Source organism: Melanostigma gelatinosum, assembly GCF_949748355.1.
Source record: "Melanostigma gelatinosum genome assembly, chromosome: 24".
NCBI classification, from domain to species: Eukaryota; Metazoa; Chordata; class Actinopteri; order Perciformes; family Zoarcidae; genus Melanostigma; species Melanostigma gelatinosum.
The window spans coordinates 5,455,366-5,476,974 of NC_136657.1; the positions used below are offsets into that span (position 1 = coordinate 5,455,366).

The following is a 21,609-nucleotide window of genomic DNA, read 5'->3' on the forward strand; positions in this document are numbered from 1 at the left end:
TTTACCAGGTAAATTTATATTTTTGTTGTAATACTCATTTTGGCCACAGGAGGCTGAAGTGCTCTACCTCATGTTCTAAATACAACTAAAATAATTCATGTTTCCTTCCAGGTGAGTTTTTATTGAAACAACTTGCTAAAACACAATATACGCAATACGTTTCCAACTGCTCCTAAATGACAGATTCATGATGATGGGAACCAAAATTCGGCAATGACACTCGACGACGGAAGAAACTCAGTGACCCCCTTTCCGCCGAGAGCGAGCAGACCGGAAGACAACAAACACGGTCGCGTGCATTGCTAGCTAGCTTACAGAGTTACGCTAACATATGTACAGTTGGTAAGTTGGCTTTTTGGGACGAATAAATGAACGACACGTCGGTCAAATTTAACCGAATGATTCGAGGCGAGTATTGTAGATTACTGTGAGAAGGAATATGGCGTGTTATATCCACTTTGTTCTAGTTTCTGCGAGTGTTATTGTCCGGTAATCAACGCTACCTGTGGACGAGCTCTTAGCTTACATGCTATCTCACAACAAGAGTAATTAATCAATACCATACTCACAATAAGTGTAACATTTTAGAGTTAAATAACTGATTGTGTGTTTCCTCGTGTAGGCGGTTGCAGCTGTTCTGGTGTTCAAACGATTCGTGAGAACTATTGAAGAGTCTTCAGGTTTGTCAAATCCTTCGTATCTTTGTGAGTTTATCCGTGAACATTGAGCAATTCTTGCATGAAAACTGATACAAAAATAGTTCATTCAAAGTAGTTTAAAAGTCACAGTATAGTTTCATAAAAATGTACTAATATAGTTTGTAGTCAATCATGAAAACGTTGATCACCATTGTTGCAGCAGCAGTAGTAGTAATAATACATGTATGTGATGCATTCTCTAACGTTGTCCTTCTCTTCTTCTCTCCTCAGATGAGTGCAGACTTTCCAGACCAGACCGGACCAGAGGACGACGACGGGGTTTCTTCTCTTCACTGCACAGCAGCAGAAGAAGACGTGTGTCTTCTTCTGCTGCTGTGCGGTTACTCTGAGATCTAAAATAGAGAGTGGGGGGTGGAACAAATTTTCAAAATTTGCTGTGCAGCTAAATTTTTGAATAAAAACATTTACATAACCCTCCCGGTCATTTCTCTGAAAACCCAGGAGGAGACGGACATCTCGACTCCCGGGTAGTGGACATGGATGTCTTCACATAGGTGGGGAGCGAACCCGGGTCAGCGCGATCCAAACCGGGAACCGTGTAAACGCAACATCATGTCACTCACGCTTTGAACTCTTCTCTCGCTACATTTGACTTCTTCCTTTGGCTGTTGGACCTCAAAAGTTACTGCACCACATAAGGATTGAACCCACAACCTCCTGTCTTCTAAGCCGTCGTCTATCACCACGAGCTATCTGATCTGATGCATATATCTGGCTCATTGCATCTTTGTCTCCTCTGTTTTGACTGGTTGACCTTAAGATGTAACGCATCACTGAAGGTACAAACTCATAACCTCCAGTCACTCATAACCCAGCCTCACGTATGTCAAGTCGTACATCTTCATACAATATTTAACTTCCTCATCTTGGGTGTTGGACCTTAAAATTCACCTCACCACGGGATGGAGCCCACAACCTCCAGACTCCTGATCGGTCCTCTATCACCCTGAGCCATCGAATCTGACACGCTGAGCTGCTGCAGCGTCACACATCCTCCTGCAAAAATAAACCATCACTCTTCTCTGTGAAGCTCCTTCAGTTTTGTTGTTAGTGTTTCAAATGTGTGGAGGAAACAGACTGGACCTTCCTGAAACACAGTTGGGGTTTCATCCTTTCACCTCATGTTGTCACGCATCACTAGTGTCAGCACTTTCGCTCAAAAAGCACTGCACCTCACAAGGAGCGAACTCATGACCTCAGGTCTTCTGAGCAGTCTGCTAACTGACTGAGCTATTTGGTCACACCGCCTTCACTCAGCTCTGAAACACAGAAAACCTCTGGAACAAAACTAACATTCAAGCTCCTTTACAACAACGAGAGATTGTTCTGCACATTTACAAATAAAACATCAGATCACATTATGAATCGTCTTCAGCTCTGGTGTCTCTGATCGGTCGTGGAAGCAGACCGGACCTTCCTGGACCAGAGATGGATTTGAACCCTTCTCCTCAGGGCGCCACGCGTCACTCGCTGTCAGCTGCTGATCTCGGTGAGCTGTCCCTGAAGCACCAGGCCCGCACATCGGTTCTGGGATTTGTTCTCCACACTGCTGCTGCGTTATCTTCTGACAATCACATTCCCAGCCCGCGAGTCGAGAACCGAGCAACGTGTGAAAAACGAAATCCAACCCGCTTGACCACCTATGACGCTTTTCGACATTAATTCCCAGCCCGCGAGTCGAGAACCAAGCAACATGTGAAAAACGGAATCCAACCCGCTTGACCACCTATGACGCTTTTCAACATGTTATACGATGACTTTTATGAGACTTTTTTCGACATTAATTCCCAGCCCGCCAGTCGAGAACCGGCCGCATGAAAAACCAGGAATCCAACCCGCTTGACCATCTATGACGTTTTGAACCCTAACCCTAACCTGTACTAAGTACACAATGTAAAACATGCAACAATGTAAAGAAACACAAGGTTTGATAAGATGCAACATTATATACACAGTTAGTAAGAATTATTTAATAAATAATTTAGAATAAATATTTTAAAATAATTATTTAGATATTAATATTGGATGTTTACGACATACTATACTGTAAGTTCAGTAAACTTACTATAGTGTACTTAGTACAGGTTAGGGTTAGGGTTTAGGTTAGGGTTCAAACGTCATAGATAGCGGCCGGTTCTCGACTCGCGGCATGAAAATTGTTATGAAATTGTGAATGTTGAAAAGTCTCATAAAAGTCATCCTAACCTAAACCCTAACCCTAACCTGTACTAAGTACACTATAGTAAGTTTACTGAACTTACAGTATAGTATGTCGTAAACATCCAATATTAATATCTAAATAATTATTTTAAAATATTTATTCTAAATTATTTATTAAATAATTCTTACTAACTGTGTATATAATGTATCTTATCAAACCTTGTGTTTCTTTACATTGTTGCATGTTTTACATTGTGTACTTAGTACAGGTTAGGGTTAGGGTTCAAAACGTCATAGATGGTCAAGCGGGTTGGATTCCTGGTTTTTCATGCGGCCGGTTCTCGACTGGCGGGCTGGGAATTAATGTCGAAAAAAGTCTCATAAAAGTCATCGTATAACATGTTGAAAAGCGTCATAGGCTGGGAATTAATGTCGAAAAGCGTCATAGGTGGTCAAGCGGGTTGGATTCCGTTTTTCACATGTTGCTTGGTTCTCGACTCGCGGGCTGGGAATTAATGTCGAAAAGCGTCATAGGTGGTCAAGCGGGTTGGATTTCGTTTTTCACACGTTGCTCGGTTCTCGACTCGCGGGCTGGGAATGTGATTGTCAGAAGATGACGTAGCAGCAGTGTGGAGAACAAATCCCAGAACAGATGTGCGGGCCTGGTGCTTCAGGGACAGCTCACCGAGATCAGCAGCTGACAGCGAGTGACGCGTGGCGCCCTGAGGAGAAGGGTTCAAATCCATCTCTGGTCCAGGAAGGTCCGGTCTGCTTCCACGACCGATCAGAGACACCAGAGCTGATGACGATTCATAATGTGATCTGATGTTTTATTTGTAAATGTGCAGAACAATCTCTCGTTGTTGTAAAGGAGCTTGAATGTTAGTTTTGTTCCAGAGGTTTTCTGTGTTTCAGAGCTGAGTGAAGGCGGTGTGACCAAATAGCTCAGTCAGTTAGCAGACTGCTCAGAAGACCTGAGGTCATGAGTTCGCTCCTTGTGAGGTGCAGTGCTTTTTGAGTGAAAGTGCTGACACTAGTGATGCGTGACAACATGAGGTGAAAGGATGAAACCCCAACTGTGTTTCAGGAAGGTCCAGTCTGTTTCCTCCACACATTTGAAACACTAACAACAAAACTGAAGGAGCTTCACAGAGAAGAGTGATGGTTTATTGTTGCAGGAGGATGTGTGACGCTGCAGCAGCGCAGCGTGTCAGATCCGATGGCTCAGGGTGATAGAGGACCGATCAGGAATCTGGAGGTTGTGGGCTCCATCCCGTGGTGCGGTGAATTTTAAGGTCCAACACCCAAGATGAGGAAGTTAAATATTGTATGAAGATGTACGACTTGACATACGTGAGGCTGGGTTATGAGTGACTGGAGGTTATGAGTTTGTACCTTCAGTAATGCGTTACATCTTAAGGTCAGCCAGTCAAAACAGAGGAGACAAAGATGCAATGAGCCAGATATGTGCATCAGATCAGATAGCTCGTGGTGATAGACGACTGCTTAGAAGACAGGAGGTTGTGGGTTCAATCCTTATGTGGTGCAGTAACTTTTGAGGTCCAACAGCCAGAGGAAGAAGTCAAATGTAGCGAGAGAAGAGTTCAAAGCGTGAGTGACATGATGGTGCGTTTACACGGTTCCCGGTTTGGATCGCGCTGACCCGGGTTCGCTCCCCACCTATGTGAAGACATCAATGTCCACTACCCGGGAGTCGAGACGTCCGTCTCCTCCTGGGTTTTCAGAGAAATGACCGGCGAGGGTTATGTAAATGTTTTTATTCAAAAATTTAGCTGCACAGCAAATTTTGAAAATTTGTTCCACCCCCCACTCTCTATTTTAGATCTCAGAGTAACCGCACAGCAGCAGAAGAAGACCCACGTCTTCTTCTGCTGCTGTGCAGTGAAGAGAAGAAACCCCGTCGTCCTCTGGTCCGGTCTGGTCTGGAAAGTCTGCACTCATCTGAGGAGAGAAGAAGAGAAGGACAACGTTAGAGAATGCATCACATACATGTATTATTATTACTACTACAACAATAAATACAACAACATTTTCATGAGTGCAAACTATATTAGTACATTTTCATGACAAACTATACTGATATGTTTATGGCATACTTTACTTGCTGAAACAATAATCACAGTATTAAGACAACATTTTGATTCACTGGTGTTCCCTTACTTTGACTTGGTCCAGCTTCCTCTGTCTGAGATCTCGGACGGCTGAGCTGCTTCTCATGAGCCTCCCTGAGCTTCTCCAGCTGCTCCGCTGGCGTTTTCTGAAGGACAGAGATGCAAACAAAACACATTACAGACACACAACCATTCACATACAAGTATCATGTCATTTGCAGTTTCCAGATGTGGAAGAACGGTGGTGTTTTTGGGGCCCGTCTCTCACCTTGAACACTTTGTCTCCATCCTGTCTGCTGCTCCTCCCCCACCGCCTTTTGTCTTTTCTCTGAGAACCAACAAAGAAGAAAATGAGCTCCTTAAATGTGCTGTAATATCATCTTCAGTTATTCTGAGGAGACATCAGAGATAATGAATTCACAGTGAACGTCCACGTCCATTACAGATCATATCAACAAGTTCATGAAGCTAAAGAGGCCACTACATTTAAAATATTTCTTGTGCCGTCAATGTTCAACAACATTAAACACAATGCAGCTGGTAATGAGAAAATAAATACCCTACCTCAGAGCTGTAACACAGAGACGATGTTCTCTCAGTTGCTCTTCATCACGTCTTCTTCCCAGATGTCATTGAGGCCAAACATCTAAAAGTGTGAGACAAATAAAGGCACTGAAAAGCAACACATTCATGGATAAAATGACAGAGATATGCAGGATTTGGACAAACCTGAAGACTCCTCCAGAGTTCCCACAGACCGAGTCAACACCAGACCTCCTGGAAGCGTCTACGATGAAACAGAATAAATAAAGTCCTTCATTAATTTCAAGTTGAACCATGTCACAAACATTCAAACAGACCTTGTTGTAGGAAATAAAGAGTGGAAAATTAAATTATCTTTCAGTTAATTTTTTCGTTAACTATTTTAAATAATTCTAATCAAATTAAGTCAAGAAATATGTCGTAGAAGATCTTACTGGAAAGTGGATGTGGCTGTTCTTTGAGCTTGACTTTTAACTACAAAATCACCAAAGTTGTTTCCAACTTCTTCTGTGATCAGTGGGCACATGTATCACTCAGTATCAATAAATATGATAGTCAAACAATAAAATGTGTAATTTATGTAACAAGCAGCTTCATCACTCAGGAAAAGCTGATGATGTAACGTCAGTCTTTTATTTCATTCATAAATTAACTTTCAAAACAAAACCGGAAACCAACTAGACAGGATCATCACATCCGGATGTAGTTCAAGAGCATGTGCGCTAACTTCATTGCATCACAGGTGGCGTTGATTTCCTTTGACAATAACAGTAGGAAAACTGTACAAAATCGATATAAAACGCGATGTTTAATAATCTCTTGTTTACGTCTCGCATGATTCAGGTGAATTTGACCGCTGCGTCATTCATTTACTCACCCCAAACAGGCAAAGTACCAACTGTAGAGACGTTAGCATAGGTTAGCTTTAGGCTAGCTACAAATGAAGCTACCTGTCCGTGTTTGTTTGTGTCCGTTCAGCCTCTGACTAAATAACCCAATAATGACAGAATAACTCACAATGAACTCGTTATCCATGTTGTTTTCCTTCCTCTCCTGTTTCACTTCATCCTCCATAAGTCTCTGTGGAGCAGGTTCAGGAGGACTCGAGAACTTCTCCCGTGTGAGGATGCGTCATCGGGTCAGAGTTCACCGGTGAGAGTGAAGTAGAGCCTCATGTCAAATAGTGATATATTCCCAACACAATACCCCAAATGTATTTAATACATTAGTACATTATCACAATTATTCTCTTTCTGTCGATTAAATGTCAGATTGAATTATCATTTAGGCCTACAGCAACTAAAAATACCACGTGCTTGATTATAAAACACCTTTTTTAGGTAAATTATCTGTCACAAGAAATATACTTTTATTACTCAAATTATTACTGTTACAGGACAATTATACAGTAAGGGGTTTTCTATTCTAATTCATTTTCTTTTTAAAGTGTAAATGTTGGAAACAACAGTCACTTAAGACAAGACTTTCTTAACCAACAATACAAATGGATATCACATGTTTTGTAGCAGTACTCTCTTTAATGAACAATCACAAGTTACAGTTGAGAATGTTACAATCATCAATTAGCTACACCATTATTCTACTGGCAAAATGGAAATGTATATATATACATATATGTATATATATATATATACATACATACATATATATATATACATACATATATATATATATATGTATATACATATATATATGTATATACATATATATATATATATATATATATATACATATATGTATATATACATATATATACACATATATATACATATGTATATATATGTATATATATATACATATATATATGTATATATATACATATATATATATATATACATATATGTATATATACATATATATACACATATATATACATATGTATGTATATGTATATACATATATATATATGTATATATATATACATATATATATGTATATATATGTATATATATACATATATATATATATATACATATATGTATATATACATATATATACACATATATATACATATGTATGTATATGTATATACATATATATATATGTATATATATGTATATATATACATACATATATATATATGTATATATACATATATATATATATATACATATATATATATACATATATGTATATATACATATATATACACATATATATACATATGGATGTATATGTATATACATATATATATATGTATATGTATATATATATATATACATATATGTATATATACATATATGTATATACATATATATATGTATATATATATACGTATATATATATATATGTATATATATATATACGTATATATATATATATGTATATATATATATACGTATATATATATACGTATATATATATATACGTATATATATATATATATATATGTATATACATATATATACGTTAAACATATCGTATTTTGACTACTGCAAATATTCCAACTACCGGTACTTGCGTTACTTTGTTATATCACTGCTCTACAGTAGTATGAATCACTGTCCTCTCTTTTTATAGCAACTCCAACTGTCACACACATGCTGTCTTTGCCTCTCACACACACACACACACACACACACACACACACACACACACACACACACACACACACACACAACCTTGTACTTCTATCTTTGTGAGGACACTCATTGACGTAATGAACCCCTTTACCTCAACCATCAAAATACAGAATGCTTAACCTGAACCTTACAACCAAGTCTGAATCCTCAAACAGGCCTTTAAAGGTCTGTCCCAAAGTGAGGCCCGGCCAAAATGTCCTCACACACACACACACACACACACACACACTGGTTGATAACATTATCTAAAGTGTGTGTGTGTGTGTGTGTCATAGATGGCAGCCCAAGAAATGTGACCTATCCGTGGTGGTGCAGCTGTCATTCCCAGCCTGAGGGAGTTGAAGCAGTGAGCTGGGAGAGAGAGAGAGAGAGAGAGATAACATGAGCTGCTGTAAGTACCAAAAAGCTCAAAAGGTTTTTTTTTAAGTACTCAAATGTAGTTACTGAAAAGACACTAGAGCAGAAGGCCTGAGTGGATGACCTTTAAGAAGACGGATCTCAGTCTCAGCAGTCTTCAGCAGTGTTGAAGCTGTTGAAAGGGACCATGGCAGCTAATGCTACATGATCTCGGGTGGACTTACACCTCCAGCCCGAGCTCGCTAAAGGACACGTAGGGACGCGGGCTTTAGCAAAGTGATTTGAGATGAAATATTTTGCTCCATGGATCTTGTTACCTTAACTTGGACTTTGCGGGGATGTCCAAAGGGATTCCTTTCATCTTTGATGGCAAAAGTGAGGTAAGATGCCTTTTCTTTCTATTATCGGGTGAAGTCTATTTTAAGCAACTCTTTTGGATCAGCGTAGCGGGACCTCATAAATTAGCACATACAGCAAATCCAAATGATGATCAGTAATTATGCTGTTCTGTGTATTGCCATGTTGAATAATTATTACACCCCCCCCCCCCCCCCAAAAAAAATATTACTCAAAGAATGATTATAATTGCAGGAAGTCCCAAAGCCAACAAACATGGGGCCCATGTGAGCTTTTCTTCTGATGCGGTGCTCTCATCAGAAAAAGAGGGAGGGACATCTTGACTTTTAGCCCTCAGCATGGAGCAAACTCCAAAAAATCGAGATCATACACTTCCCATAATTCACTTATGACTACATCCATTTTTTTTCCGTATCCCCAGTTTGCCACTCAAGTTTTTGTTCAACATTTGTTGTCATGAAGCCAAAGCTGTGATACCGGGGTAATGCCACTTCAGTATTTGTCTTCGCGTTGGCGTCTCAACCCTTCACTGAACGTAGAATGTCTTGTTTTATTCAGCATTTTGCCCACTAATGATGTCATTTTTATGGACAGGAAGTCATTATTCACACAACTGTAAAAGGTTGCTTTTCATAACAATGTATAGAAATATGTGTTGTTACCCGTTCACCAGCAAACACTGCATCTAATCATAACTGCGATGTCATTTTAATGGATGTGCTCTGGTCATTACAGTCCCCAGTGCATCCTCTGCACTCCCCGTGAGACATCAGAGGCCATGGAGCCTTTTAGAAGAGGCCTCCAATAACTGCCGCTGATCTCGATAACCCAGTCAATTACCAGGTAAAACGCCCATAAAGAAGTCTGACAGAAATCAAGATGGCAGAAGGCCCCGGATCCAGTCCCAGTCTCAAGAGGCCCAAAGTCACCAAGGACCAGATTTCTCCAGATGAACCGACGCCGCCAGTTTTCATCCGCAAACTCCGCAAAGCAGCAGTAGGAACAAGTTGTGATATCCGACTGAGGGTGTCGGTAGCAGCATCTCCCAAACCTTTGCTGACGTGGTACCACAACGATGAGCCACTCCCTCCATCTGAAGGCCAGGACTCGGGCGGGCTGTGGATTCGGGACTGCCGCATGAGCGACGCGGGCTTGTATACTTGCGTGGCGACCAATGAGCTGGGAGAAGCAAGCTGCAGCGCCGTCTTGGCCATTATGGACCTCGGTGAAGGTAATCGCAAGCAACTGGCACTTTTCTTTCACAGGAAGACATTTTCATTTCATTCCAGGTGGAGGAGAGTCACCTGCAGCGGCTTTCTGTCAGCTGCACAGCTGACCCTTTTGGTTGTTGTGTTTACAGAGATGAGGAAGTTGGGATTTGTGCAGCTGGTAAAAACATTCCTACTATGATATGTTGTATCTAATTTAAGCCAGGAAATATGGGAACGTCCCACAAGCCTCTCTAAAAACAGAGAACCACGTCCTCGTTTCTATCCATTTTCTGGATCATAGCTGTCTTACTATATCTCTCTGACCTCTGCCTCCCTCCCACATCTCCCCTCGTCTCTCTCTTGCTCTCTCTCTCTCTCCTCTCGTGGTTATTTATGGCCTGGTATGTGCCGTGCTGGCCGGAGGGCTCGTGCTCCAGTGATGTGCGGATGCCGCCGGCCCCGTCTCCGATTGCACCAGCAGACATCACAGATAATTATAGCATCACCACGGTCAAGACGCGGCACTGTCACTCTCAATCACGGCCAGGGGTGATGAAAGAGAGACTGGGTGGGTGGGTGGGTGGGGGGGGGTGCATGTGTATTTGTGCGGGTTAGCTTTTAAGCATCACTGACTTAGCCAGACAGACAGACAGTCAGGTCTGTCACTTTAAGATATCGCCCTGAGCGATCAGACCAACCAGAAGCCACAGTAGTGCTGTGTCACAAGTCTAGACCACTTTACTGACGTCACCCTCTGGTGTATAGCTTTTGATTAAGCCACTGTCGGGCATCTGAGGGCCGGGAACGCGTCATGCAAGCTCTGAGGAAGAAGCAAAGCATTTTTTTTTAGCTCAAGCAGATTGTCATATTGTGACGCAGGTGCCATGAATGTCCCAGACAGGACTTGCAATTACTCATAGGATAATATCCGAGAGATCTTTGTTGAACCTTTCTAAAGCAGTGGTTTCCAGCCTGTGGGTCTGGACAACATAACAAGATAGGAGAGCAGAAACAAAGCAGCCGGGAGATGTATGCGTCCTCTTCATTTTAGGGGGTCACATGCCCAAACAGGTGGGAAACGCATCCCTAAGTTCTTTGTTCTTTGTTTTGTGTCGCTGACATCACGTCACAACGGTGTGATTAGTTTCAATGTGTTAGGGAAATGTTGGACCTTGTGGATCGGTGGATTTGAGGAAGTTGTTGGGTTGAGCTGGTCTAGACACGTGTAGTGAGACCGGATTTAGGTGTTCTGTCACCCGTTCCCATAAGACATGGCTTAGAGAATAAAAAGATCTCTTTGACTGGTGTCCCTGTAACTGTCCCACTGTCCCACAATGCATGTGCAGTTGTAGCCTGTCCTTAATGGTGCATAACAAGATGTCTGCATTGTACTCTGGATTGAAAACCCCCTGCCGTCCAAGCAGAGTGACCCACAGAGGACATCAAAGGTTGTCCAGTTTCCGTGTCGTGGTGTGTTTAATCTCCTGCTCTGACTGCGGGGGCAGGCTCTCTGAAAGGGGGTGCAAAGGGAAAGTACACTACAACTGGAGGGGTTGTACTGTGCAGGACTGGAAATAGACTGCAGTCAAAGTTAGGGAGGACTGGGGGAAGACAGGGAGAGGGCAGAAAAGACAGACATGGGCTCGGGAAGATAACGTTTAACAGGTCCAGCAGCCATCTTAAGACAGCACCTCCGTGTCCGGCCAATTTCTCATTTCAGGCTGCAAGGGAAGCCATTTTAAAGATATTAAGAGAAGACGAAACTGGGAGAAATAGGCCTGTTGGAGTCATGATGAGAAAGTTCCCTAGTTGAAGGTGGTGTGTCTCAATGGAAAGGCCCCGTTGGAAGTCTTGCACACCGGGGAGAAGATCTTCGGGGCAGAAGTAGCCAGCTAGTCCTCTTTTTTTTTTGTTGAAAGGAACATACAGAGGAAGACGAGGGCGATGTTGCGGAAGGAGCTGCTTGATGCACGGAGAGCTTTGAGGAATGCTGGGGAAGGTGTGCGTGGGCCGAGGAGCAAGAAGCAGAGAGGTGAGTGGGAGCCGGCATCAATACAAAGTATGTTCTGCGATAGCAGTGAGGGAAGGATCACACCGTGGCAGGGAATTTATCAAACGCATACTCGACTAAGTGGAACAGCTGTAATGGAAATGAAAACAGGGCCATGCACTTGAGGCTGCTGCTTAATTGGATTCAGTATGTGTGTCTTCTACATCTCGTCCTGCTCTGCAAAGCCCCAGCTACACGGGGATAATGCTTTTCGCTGCAGGCGATACTTTAAGGCGTATGGCTGCCCATCAACACTCAAGTTATCTGTTGTTTTCTCTCAAACATTTAAGCAGGAAACTACAGAAATCCCCTTAAAGGCCCCGTCACATGATCAAATGTAAACAAAGCGGTCGTCCCACCCCCGAAGTCCAGAGAACAAGATTTGAAATTAGACTCTCCAAACTAATTTACAGGTGTATAAATACATGGACTACCATGAGACTAATGGCTACATCTGATATTATGCTGATGCTTTTAGTTTTGTGTACATTGGTGATATGTTTAACTGAATTAAAACACGCCGAGCAAGATGTTTAGGAAGTGAAATTTGCCACAATGTGTATTATATGGTATAAATGTATGTATCTGGGCCGGTACAAATTGGGACTTTAAAAAATATTAAAGAATTGGCAGTTAAGCTTGCAATTCCAAGGGCTATAAATGAGATATTTAATAGTTTTATGTCTGCAAATGTGTTTCAGTTGAACCAGCGGTCTGTTGTAGATGACGCATAGCACGGCATCTCTTACTGACCCGGTCTGTCTTACATTGGCATCCTGCAGCAGGAATACTCTATCGCTGCGTGATGATTTCTCTAAATGTTATGTTGAAGTGGATTAAGCATGCATTGCAATTACCTCCGTTCTCGTGGGGCAGCTGGGGCAACGTGTGAGTGGTAAAGCCAGCGCTGTTTCCCTGGTGCTTGGTCTGGCAAAAAAGTGTGTTTGTGTTCCGTCCCGCTGGTGCACAGGAACCCTCAGGGTGAGGATTAGTTGGTAGGATCGGGTTGCAGTGTGACTGTCAACATTGGCCATATTTGCCTCTGAAGGGTTTTTTGGGGGGGGGCAAATAAAGAAGCAATCGTGAAGATGGCTGGTTCCAAAGTGGACGTGCACGACATGGAAGGTCTGGTGGGATGTGAGAAACAGATTGATCACAGTGTGATGTAACAGCAGCAGGAGAGATTCTGCCAGACTTGCTGCTGATAAAGCTGCATGCCTGGAAGGCATCCATCAAGGCGGCTCCACAGAAAGCAGCCTCTGTCACAAAATCAATGGGTTTCCGTGAAGTCTGCTCACTCGATTGTTGTTTTAAGATCATTAAACCACAGCGCGCTCTGAATTTCACCTGTCCAAAAAAAGGTTTTTAACGATTTCTCCATCTGTTTTGAGATCGCAGGAGCCAAATGGTGCAGCCGTCGGGTTTAAATGTGACTCTTGAAATGAGATGCGTGTGATTTGTTTGCACAGGCGCCTCTGACGCATGTTGGACGTCAATAATGAGGATCGGCTTCTGTCCGTCTGTGTGTACTGCAGGTTTGAGAGGTGCAGAGGAAAATGTGGCCTCCTGAGCGGTCAAACGAAACCAGATTCAGAGTAAGATAGATGACACGCACCAATACAATCGAATTATCTTGCCTCAATGGCTGATGCCTTATGATATTCCAGCCAGAGATTTGGTGGAAGCTGAGTCGTTGTGGATTCCAAGCAAATGGAAGCTTCACGACCGTATCTGCCCTCTGATTGGGTGACGGTCATGGAATCTTGTGTTATGATGAGCCGATTGATCCGGCTGCCTTTGAACTGTTACTTGGGGGTGTATCCCATATCATGCATAGAGCACTAGTATTGATTGCTGCACTTTCTGCCGGAGCGAATGCCTCTCAATGATGGAGGAGGCGGGCGAGGGCGGATAGAGGGAGGTTTGTTAAAGTGCCAAGTGAAAATCCACTGCATCTGTGTTTGTGTTCGGTTTAAACTGAAAGATAGGGATGCCTTTAGGATGACAAGATATCAAAAAATACCATCTCCAGCTGGGTGATTATCGTCAAAATAAAGGAGGAAGAGGAAAAAGGGATAATCGGCAGAATTAAAATCATTCACGGAGCAACTCGTGATTCATGGCAGGAGTAAATCTCCCATATTGATTGTGTGTTTACAAGGCCATAAACAGGAACGTGCCGCACTTTAACAACGCTAAAAAGCACATCAGCGGAGCTAGTCGGGGAAAGAAGGGCTGTCCTGCAGTGTGGACATGGACTCGGGGTGGCTCGTTGGAGATCTGGGTCTGCCTGTAATCGTTTTTAGATGTGTTTGATGGAGGTGGCGTGGGGAGCACAGATGTGTCTGAAAGAACAATTAACGGGTGTCAGAGTGTGTTTCAGAGACGGAGGCTTGAAGGACGGTGGGAGGCGGTTCATATTCTCCACAGTGACATATAATCCACAGTGAAAACGATGATTGTTTTGAGGCTGTGGCTGCTGCTTGTTATGTACCTGGAATAAGTAGCATCCATCGTGCTGTAATCCAGAAGGGGAACGTGTTTGCTCTAAATAGCCTTCGGCGGCTTGAGGCGGGGGTAACCTTCACCCTATCGCTGGTTAAAGCTAACAGACATGGTCTATAGATACATCATTGTGAGCTTGTGGGTTTTGTGGGGAGGAAAACAAAGAATATAGGAGGATAGACTGAGAGGTACAGGGTGTAAGGATGAAGTAAGGAGTTGTTTTTGTTTGTATTCAAGAGGAAATAGAGAGATTTCACAAACCCTCCCCCCTCTTTACCATCGAGACATTTCATCCCCTCTATCCAGTCATCTGCCTCTTTCTCCTCTGCTTTGCATCTTTTCCCCAACCAACCTCGTCTCTAGCTCTCGCCTCTCCATCTCTTCCCTTTGTCCACGGCTCTCTCACACCCCTTATGCTCAGCCTTCCAACCCCCACCTCCTCTTGCACTGAGCGTGCTCTCGATCGAGGCAGAGAGGGGGGGGGGGTTGGACAAACCGGCTGACATTTGCCTCGTCTACGTCACAGAGAGACGCTGTTCACATCAGCGGATACACGCTCGGACACAAAGGCACCTGGCTCCGGCTGATTTGCATCTTGTCGCTCTTTCTCCCCGTCTTTGCTGCCAGACTGGAGAGCAAACACACCCACGCACAAAAGGCGGCTCAATCCCGTTTTTGAATCTCTATTTCATTTTTTTATTTCTGATGATGCCACACCCTGAGCTTATTCGGGTTGTGGGGAGGTTTTTGTGAGCTCATGCCACAGGTAATCTCGCACGCTTGACGGGACGCACTACTTGAAGAGATGAAGAAAATCTGGTCCAAGAAGAGATTTCAGGTGAGTTTGCTCCTTTTTTTTTTTTTTTGGAAAACAAATAAATGCATTTAATGATTGTGATGTAAAGCTTTTTTTTTAACAGAGATTATTGGTTTACATATTGGGATGTCATGCCACACCCTTTACCTGATAAATAAGACACAAATGTGCTGATTTGTAACAGATAACGTGGTAAAAGAATACCACGGGAATATGTTGTTTACAACCGAGCACCACTGGGGAAAAAGCCAAAAGAGTGAAAGTATGGATACCCTGTTTTCCACTTTCGTTGTCAAACCCCTGAGACCTGTTCTTTCGCTTCCAACAGCAGATCTGTGAGAATAATGCCGGTAGGATTTGGATTATACCCAGTGAATATTTTTGAAGAATTTGCCAAATGTACGGATGCAGTTTGTGGCTGGCTTTTGCTGATAAGATTGCCTTGAGGCCATAACAATGGAGATCACGACATGAATGGAAGCTTCTCGTGGAGTCAAACAGCAGTTGCCACCAGGCAACAGTTACTCAAATTGCCTGACACTCATAAAAAAAAGAAGAAGAAGAAGATGAACCAATGGTCATGGTTTGAGTGCGCAGCAAACGTGGGGGAGGAAATGAGTGTGAAATGAGTCATTTCATTTTTCACGTTTGCTGTTTTCGCTTTCCACCTGCTGCGAAGCAGTGAGTCACATGAGGAGCTGCTCGGTGCTGATTGACAGACTGTCCAAGAAGCTTGATCAGCAGGGACACTCGCTGGAAAAATGGCCTGGAGAGTTTGTCAGACATTTATCATTTTAGGGATTCATCTGTGATTATAGATGTGGCCGGGCGACGATTCAATATTCTCCATTTATCAACTCTCAGCTGAATTGTTATCCTGATATGATCATATCATCCTCTAGTGCTTCAGACGTCTGTTGTCTAGATTCATGTCTTCAAATGAAATGAGATAAAAACCGAAGAAATGTAGTTGTTGAAGTTTCTTTTGACTGACGCTGAAGTGGGAAAATATTCACTGCATTTAGACCCACCGACAAGACCAAATGAATAAGCAGTTGTCATTTTTCTGTCACTTTTCTTTGTCTTTTCTCATAATGAACCAAATACATTTTTGCACTGTTGGTCAGACAAAACGAGACATTTGGAGAGTGGACTTTGTGAGGGCCAGATTTTTTTTACAACTTTGGAGAAAGCTCCAAAAAACGGGTGGATTTTTTTGGTTTGTGGATTAATTTTGTGACTCATCAGGAATAGACCTCATGCTCAAGGAACACACCAGTAGATGCCATGATGAAATCTAATGTTTCTCGCCATGCAGTTTCCATCCAGTCAACTCCAGATGTGTGCACATTTCTTCGTCCACATTGGTGATTTCTAAGCGGCGACAAATTCTACTACGAATCCAGCATGTTTAAAGTCATCACACCTTCTGCTTCTTAGAGTTTAGGGTGTGACAACAACCGTGCTTTTGGGCAAAAGGGACCTTTGCAGTTTTCACTCTGGTGTTTTGTGTACAACTGAATCTTTGGCTGTGTTCGCTGCTGAATAATACATTGTACTTTGTATCTTGTTTCAGAGAACTGGGCATTCCACGAGGACATTTGGCAGATTTACCCATGGTGTGTTGTCAGTATAAGCTTCACACCCAATCTACTCTATTCTATCGGTTGATTTCTGTTAGAAATCTGTAGGTTTATGATTTTCTTTATGTCTTGTCTTTAGCCTTTGACAGCATCTGCTTCACTTTGATTTATTCTCCAAATAACGCTTTTATATATGAAAGTTGCTGTTGTAGAACACGTAAAGTGCTTTATTGTATTTATATGTTTTTACTGCTTACAACGAGAGTGGGTTTTATTGTTGTACATCCACCCCCACAAAGCAATGTTTTTGTAATCGCGCTGTTGCCTCTCTGCATAAAATGCTCGAGTGAATAATATGTGGCCTCGATGATTTATGTCGGAACATTTGTTCAATCCGCCATCAAGCCAAACCAGAGGCTCGCTGTACTCTCCTCCAAATCATATTTACATTTCAATAGAATCCATACACGGTGATATGTACATTCCCTCATAATTACCTCGCGGAGTCGATTCCCCGCGCCCGCTGTGCAAGCTATTTGACACAGATGGCTGGATCTACATACCCACTCCCAGGAAGTAGCGCTCCTGTAACGAGTTGATGGTGATTTTGTTCCTACTCCTCTGGCTCTCTCATCATTAGGCAGAGCTTCTGGAATTATCTAATCAGGATCTGACTTGATGTGAGGCGCAATGAGCCGCAACCTATTTTGCGGTTGTCGTCGTCCTCCTTCGCCAGCTCTCTAACCAGTAAACGTATCTGTCAGCCACCCAGCAGTTTGGCTGCTGACTTTTTAGACTCTAATGGGTACGAAGAGGATTGGTCGTGTGGGTGAGAGAGATGCTGGTTTCCATAGTAACGGTGCTCTCCCGTCTGCCCTCTCTTGCTGCCACTATGGAAGTGAAGTTTTCCGCTCCTGCCGAAAGCAAAGCTATGGTAAACCTGCCTGTCTTGATTCATCTTTCTCTCTCTTTCTCTCTTCTTCCTCCCATCCGTCCCCGTTTGACTTCATCCGTTCACCCCACTGACGTGATCTCAGCCACAGAGATGTGGTTTGCTGTGACCGTACTGTGCTTTCTGTTTCTCCCCGTCCACTTCCCTTCATTGTGTTTTCTTCCCTCGAGAGATCAGTGCTCCGTAATATTTCATTTGTCTACATCTGTATTTGTTCCTTCTATAATCGAGACCACGATCAAATGTTGTCCGTCTTTCGTTACATGTTTTGTGATTTCAGTTGCTGTGACTATCTGCCATTTATTGTCATCTTCACTTGATGTCGTTTCACTGATACGGATCCTTTGAAACCGTTACACAGTAATCATCTCATAAATATGCCATCGAGACAAATTTTTGTTTGGTTTGGAGTCATGATGTAAAAAGATCATTTTTAACACCCGCTTTTCTGTAATTTTCTTCATATTTTGTGCTATTTTTAGGCTTCATTAAGAGGTACTGTGTTTTAGAAGGGTGCTTGCAATGATTTTAGCGGGTGACATATTAATAGAAATAAGAGGAACAAAGCGTTCAGTCTGACGAAGCAAACTAAGCTCAGCCTGCTGTTTTCTTGCCAAAGTCAAATGGCTCCAGACCCGAGGAGAGAGCATCCATGCGTACCCCTCCCTCCATGTCACGCTCCAGCTTCAACCCATTTTATTTCCCTCTGGGGGTCCTCCGCGGCTCCTTTCAAGGCGACCATCAAACGTGAAATGTCATTTTCGCCGAGACTCCGTTGTTGTCTTCAGCCTCCTCTTCTCCTCCTCCTCAGTTTCTCTTTCCTGAATTTCCACCTTCTTCCTCCATCTTAACTCATCATTGTGCTCTACTTCCCGTTGTTTCAGATTCTGAGAACACAGAGGATGAGACCACAGAACCCCAGATGGAAACCAAAGAAGGGCCCGGGAGGCACCAAGACAAGGCTGGACGGAGAGGACCTTCAGGTATTTCATGGAAAGCACGGCATGCACATATTCAGCAGCTCCTCAAACCTTATTTACAGTCGATGTGAGTCAACATCGCTGCCAAATACACACATCTACAAATTGTGTTTGATAGATTTAACAGAGGGCGGTTATCAGCTTGGCCCGAAACATGCGTTGGATAAAATCCGACATTTGAGAGCACTTGTTTGCAATTGTGCATTAACGTGATTAACCAATGATTTAACTTGCTAGGACCACTGAGTGTAAAACATTTGCTTCGTCCATCTGTGAGGATTTGCAACTTTCTAGAACAACATACATTTAACACAACAGCAGATAAATCACTAACGAAGTGAGTTGCAGCCCTGCGGTTTTTCATATTCTTCGATAGTTCTGTAATTGCGGTCTAAAGGTTTGGTCGCCCGACCACAGGTCTTTCATTCAATGACTTCCCTGTCAGTGTGAGTTCAGATGACTCCAGCAGACCTTCAAGTCAGAGTTGTTGCTGAACTCTGACCTTTAGCATGATCTGCCAACAGAAGCAAAGTCACGATGCGTCTTGTATTTAAAAATGGACGTCTGAATACAGAGCAGAAACATTGACACCCTTCTCCTCCACCGGGAAGACATTTTATGTTCTTCTCTCGCTTCTACACAGTGTTTGCACTTTCTAAGCGTTCGTGTTGGCGGGCCGACTACGCCCTCATCACGTCCCTCCAGAGACGAGCAACAAATAACGAAAAAGAGAATATCAAATGAGGGAGGGATGAGGTGATGCATCATTCTTCTATTGGAACTGATTCCGGCTGCCTCAGCTGCGTACAAAAACTAGAATGCCGCCTCGTTAAACATTTCTGCAGGAGATTCATTCAAGAAAACTGGATTTTGAAGCTCAATATGTCAAGGCCTTGAAGTGTGTGATATATTCCTCAGTGGCCCCCCTGGACGATTTTTTTGCTGTGAGAGGAACTGATAGTTTGTTGATTGTGGCGCTGAGTCACTATCATTTTGTATTTTTGCAGTCTGTCGTTTTACATCCCCGACACCATCGCTGTTTCAAGGTTTCCGTCGTTCACGGAAGATGCTGAGCGCTCTTTCTTTTCGCTGCCAAAGCATTTCTGTCTCCTTTGCTCATCACTAAAATGTCAATCATGACCTGATTTGCGACGGGGGAGGATCTCTTTAAGTGGTGCACGCTCTGTTCAGTTTCATTTCCTGTTTTCTAGCGATCAATAGAGTCTTGATCCATCCTGCCCTTTTTATGCTTAGTGCATGTTCCTGCACTCCGCTTTACGTCAGTATCATTTTCTACCAGCTCAGGATTCTTGCTCTTTGCATTGCTGAATCGTTCAGTGAATTCATTACATTCTTTTTGGGATATAGTATGGTAATAATACATAATACAGACAATTGGCCCCCTTTTGTCCATGCTTTCTCATACATTTTATGCTTCTTCTTCTTTCTTTTTTTTTTAAACCCTCACAAACGCACCATTTACTCCTGTTTGAGTAACTAACCCACACTAACACCTTTTTGTTTTTGGTCCTTTCTCTCTCTCTCTTCTCCCTCCAGGTGAGGGAGGCGGGATGATGGACTATAACCCAGACCCTTCAGATCGCAGGGCCACCCTCCCTGGTGCCTATGACCCTGTGGTGGAGCGAGAGCTCCGCGCTCTGGGCTCCCGCCCTCCGGGGCTCCACTTGGACCCCACAAACCCAGCCAGGCAAGCCCCCGGTGGGGCTCCCGCTGAGGGGGCCCCCCCTGTCCGTCACCTGGGTGTGGAACCGCTGATCCGGGCGTCTCACGCTAACCTGGCACGGCCTGTTCAGGGCTCGGAGGAAAGTGTTTCTGTCGGCAGCGACTACTATGGGAGCATGTTCAGCCTCTACAGAGGGAGGACATTTTCTATGCCGTTATAGCACATGGCATTTCATTTTTAGGATTCCACTAAAAAAACGAAAAAGACTGGCCACAACCCCCAAATCGCAAAGAAAACTAACACATAAGACAAGACATTGCATCCTACATAGACCCAACTCGCAAAAATGTACTCCATATGTAATAAGTTCCATGAGTGACTCTTTTTTTACTCTTATTTCATATATTCAAGCTTTGTTACTTCCCATTTTTATTTTGATATCACACTTTCCTTCGACTCTGATTTGTATTGCTGTGCGTGTGGTTTGATTTCTATCGAACGATGATTACAGGTCTTAAAAAACATCATTGTTCATATTTCTTAAAGCCATTAGAGAGGACACGATGGTTCAATCTGCTAATGTGTATTATTCAGCACTTCTGGAAACTGTGATGACTCTTTTTACCCACTGCATGTTTTGTAGAGCGGCCCCTCCCTTTTGGATGAACACCATATCTTTATAGGTTTGCTGTGGCATGCATGGGTTGCTGGCTTTGATCCGAGCTAATATTAGCATGAATGTTCTCACGAATTAATGATCATGTGATTCACAGGTTCTTTTTAGGCATGTTTTTGTATTTAAAGTTAAAGCAGCAAGCTTTATTTCATGTCGTGAATTTTGTTGCTGCGACATTGCCTACAATTTCCAATTATTACTGTCTTCTGGTGTCTTCCACTTCACCGCAGTTCGGTTAAGTTCTGAGGAACGTTTGAAATCGTACATGTCGGCGACATCG

The 21,609-nt window shown here is 43.0% G+C and overlaps 1 protein-coding gene across 1 annotated transcript; it reads left to right on the plus strand.

The window, feature by feature from the left end:
- The first annotated feature begins 8,538 nt into the window (after nt 1-8,538).
- LOC306797187 (striated muscle preferentially expressed protein kinase-like) lies at nt 8,539-21,224 on the plus strand. The gene is made up of 4 exons (XM_079296418.1): nt 8,539-8,894; nt 9,607-10,102; nt 18,874-18,972; nt 20,527-21,224. Exons 2-4 carry the CDS (start codon nt 9,751-9,753, stop codon nt 20,871-20,873), a joined length of 798 nt encoding a protein of 265 aa, XP_079152544.1. The 5' UTR covers nt 8,539-8,894; nt 9,607-9,750; the 3' UTR covers nt 20,874-21,224.
- The last annotated feature ends 385 nt before the right edge of the window (nt 21,225-21,609 follow it).

Coding starts and splice junctions, on each gene's coding strand:
- LOC306797187 (XM_079296418.1), top strand. CDS start 9,751: ATGGCAGAAGGCCCCGGATCCAGTCCCAGTCTCAAGAGGCCCAAAGTC. Junction 10,103..18,873: donor CATTATGGACCTCGGTGAAG/GTAATCGCAAGC, acceptor CCGTTGTTTCAG/ATTCTGAGAACACAGAGGAT. Junction 18,973..20,526: donor TGGACGGAGAGGACCTTCAG/GTATTTCATGGA, acceptor TTCTCCCTCCAG/GTGAGGGAGGCGGGATGATG.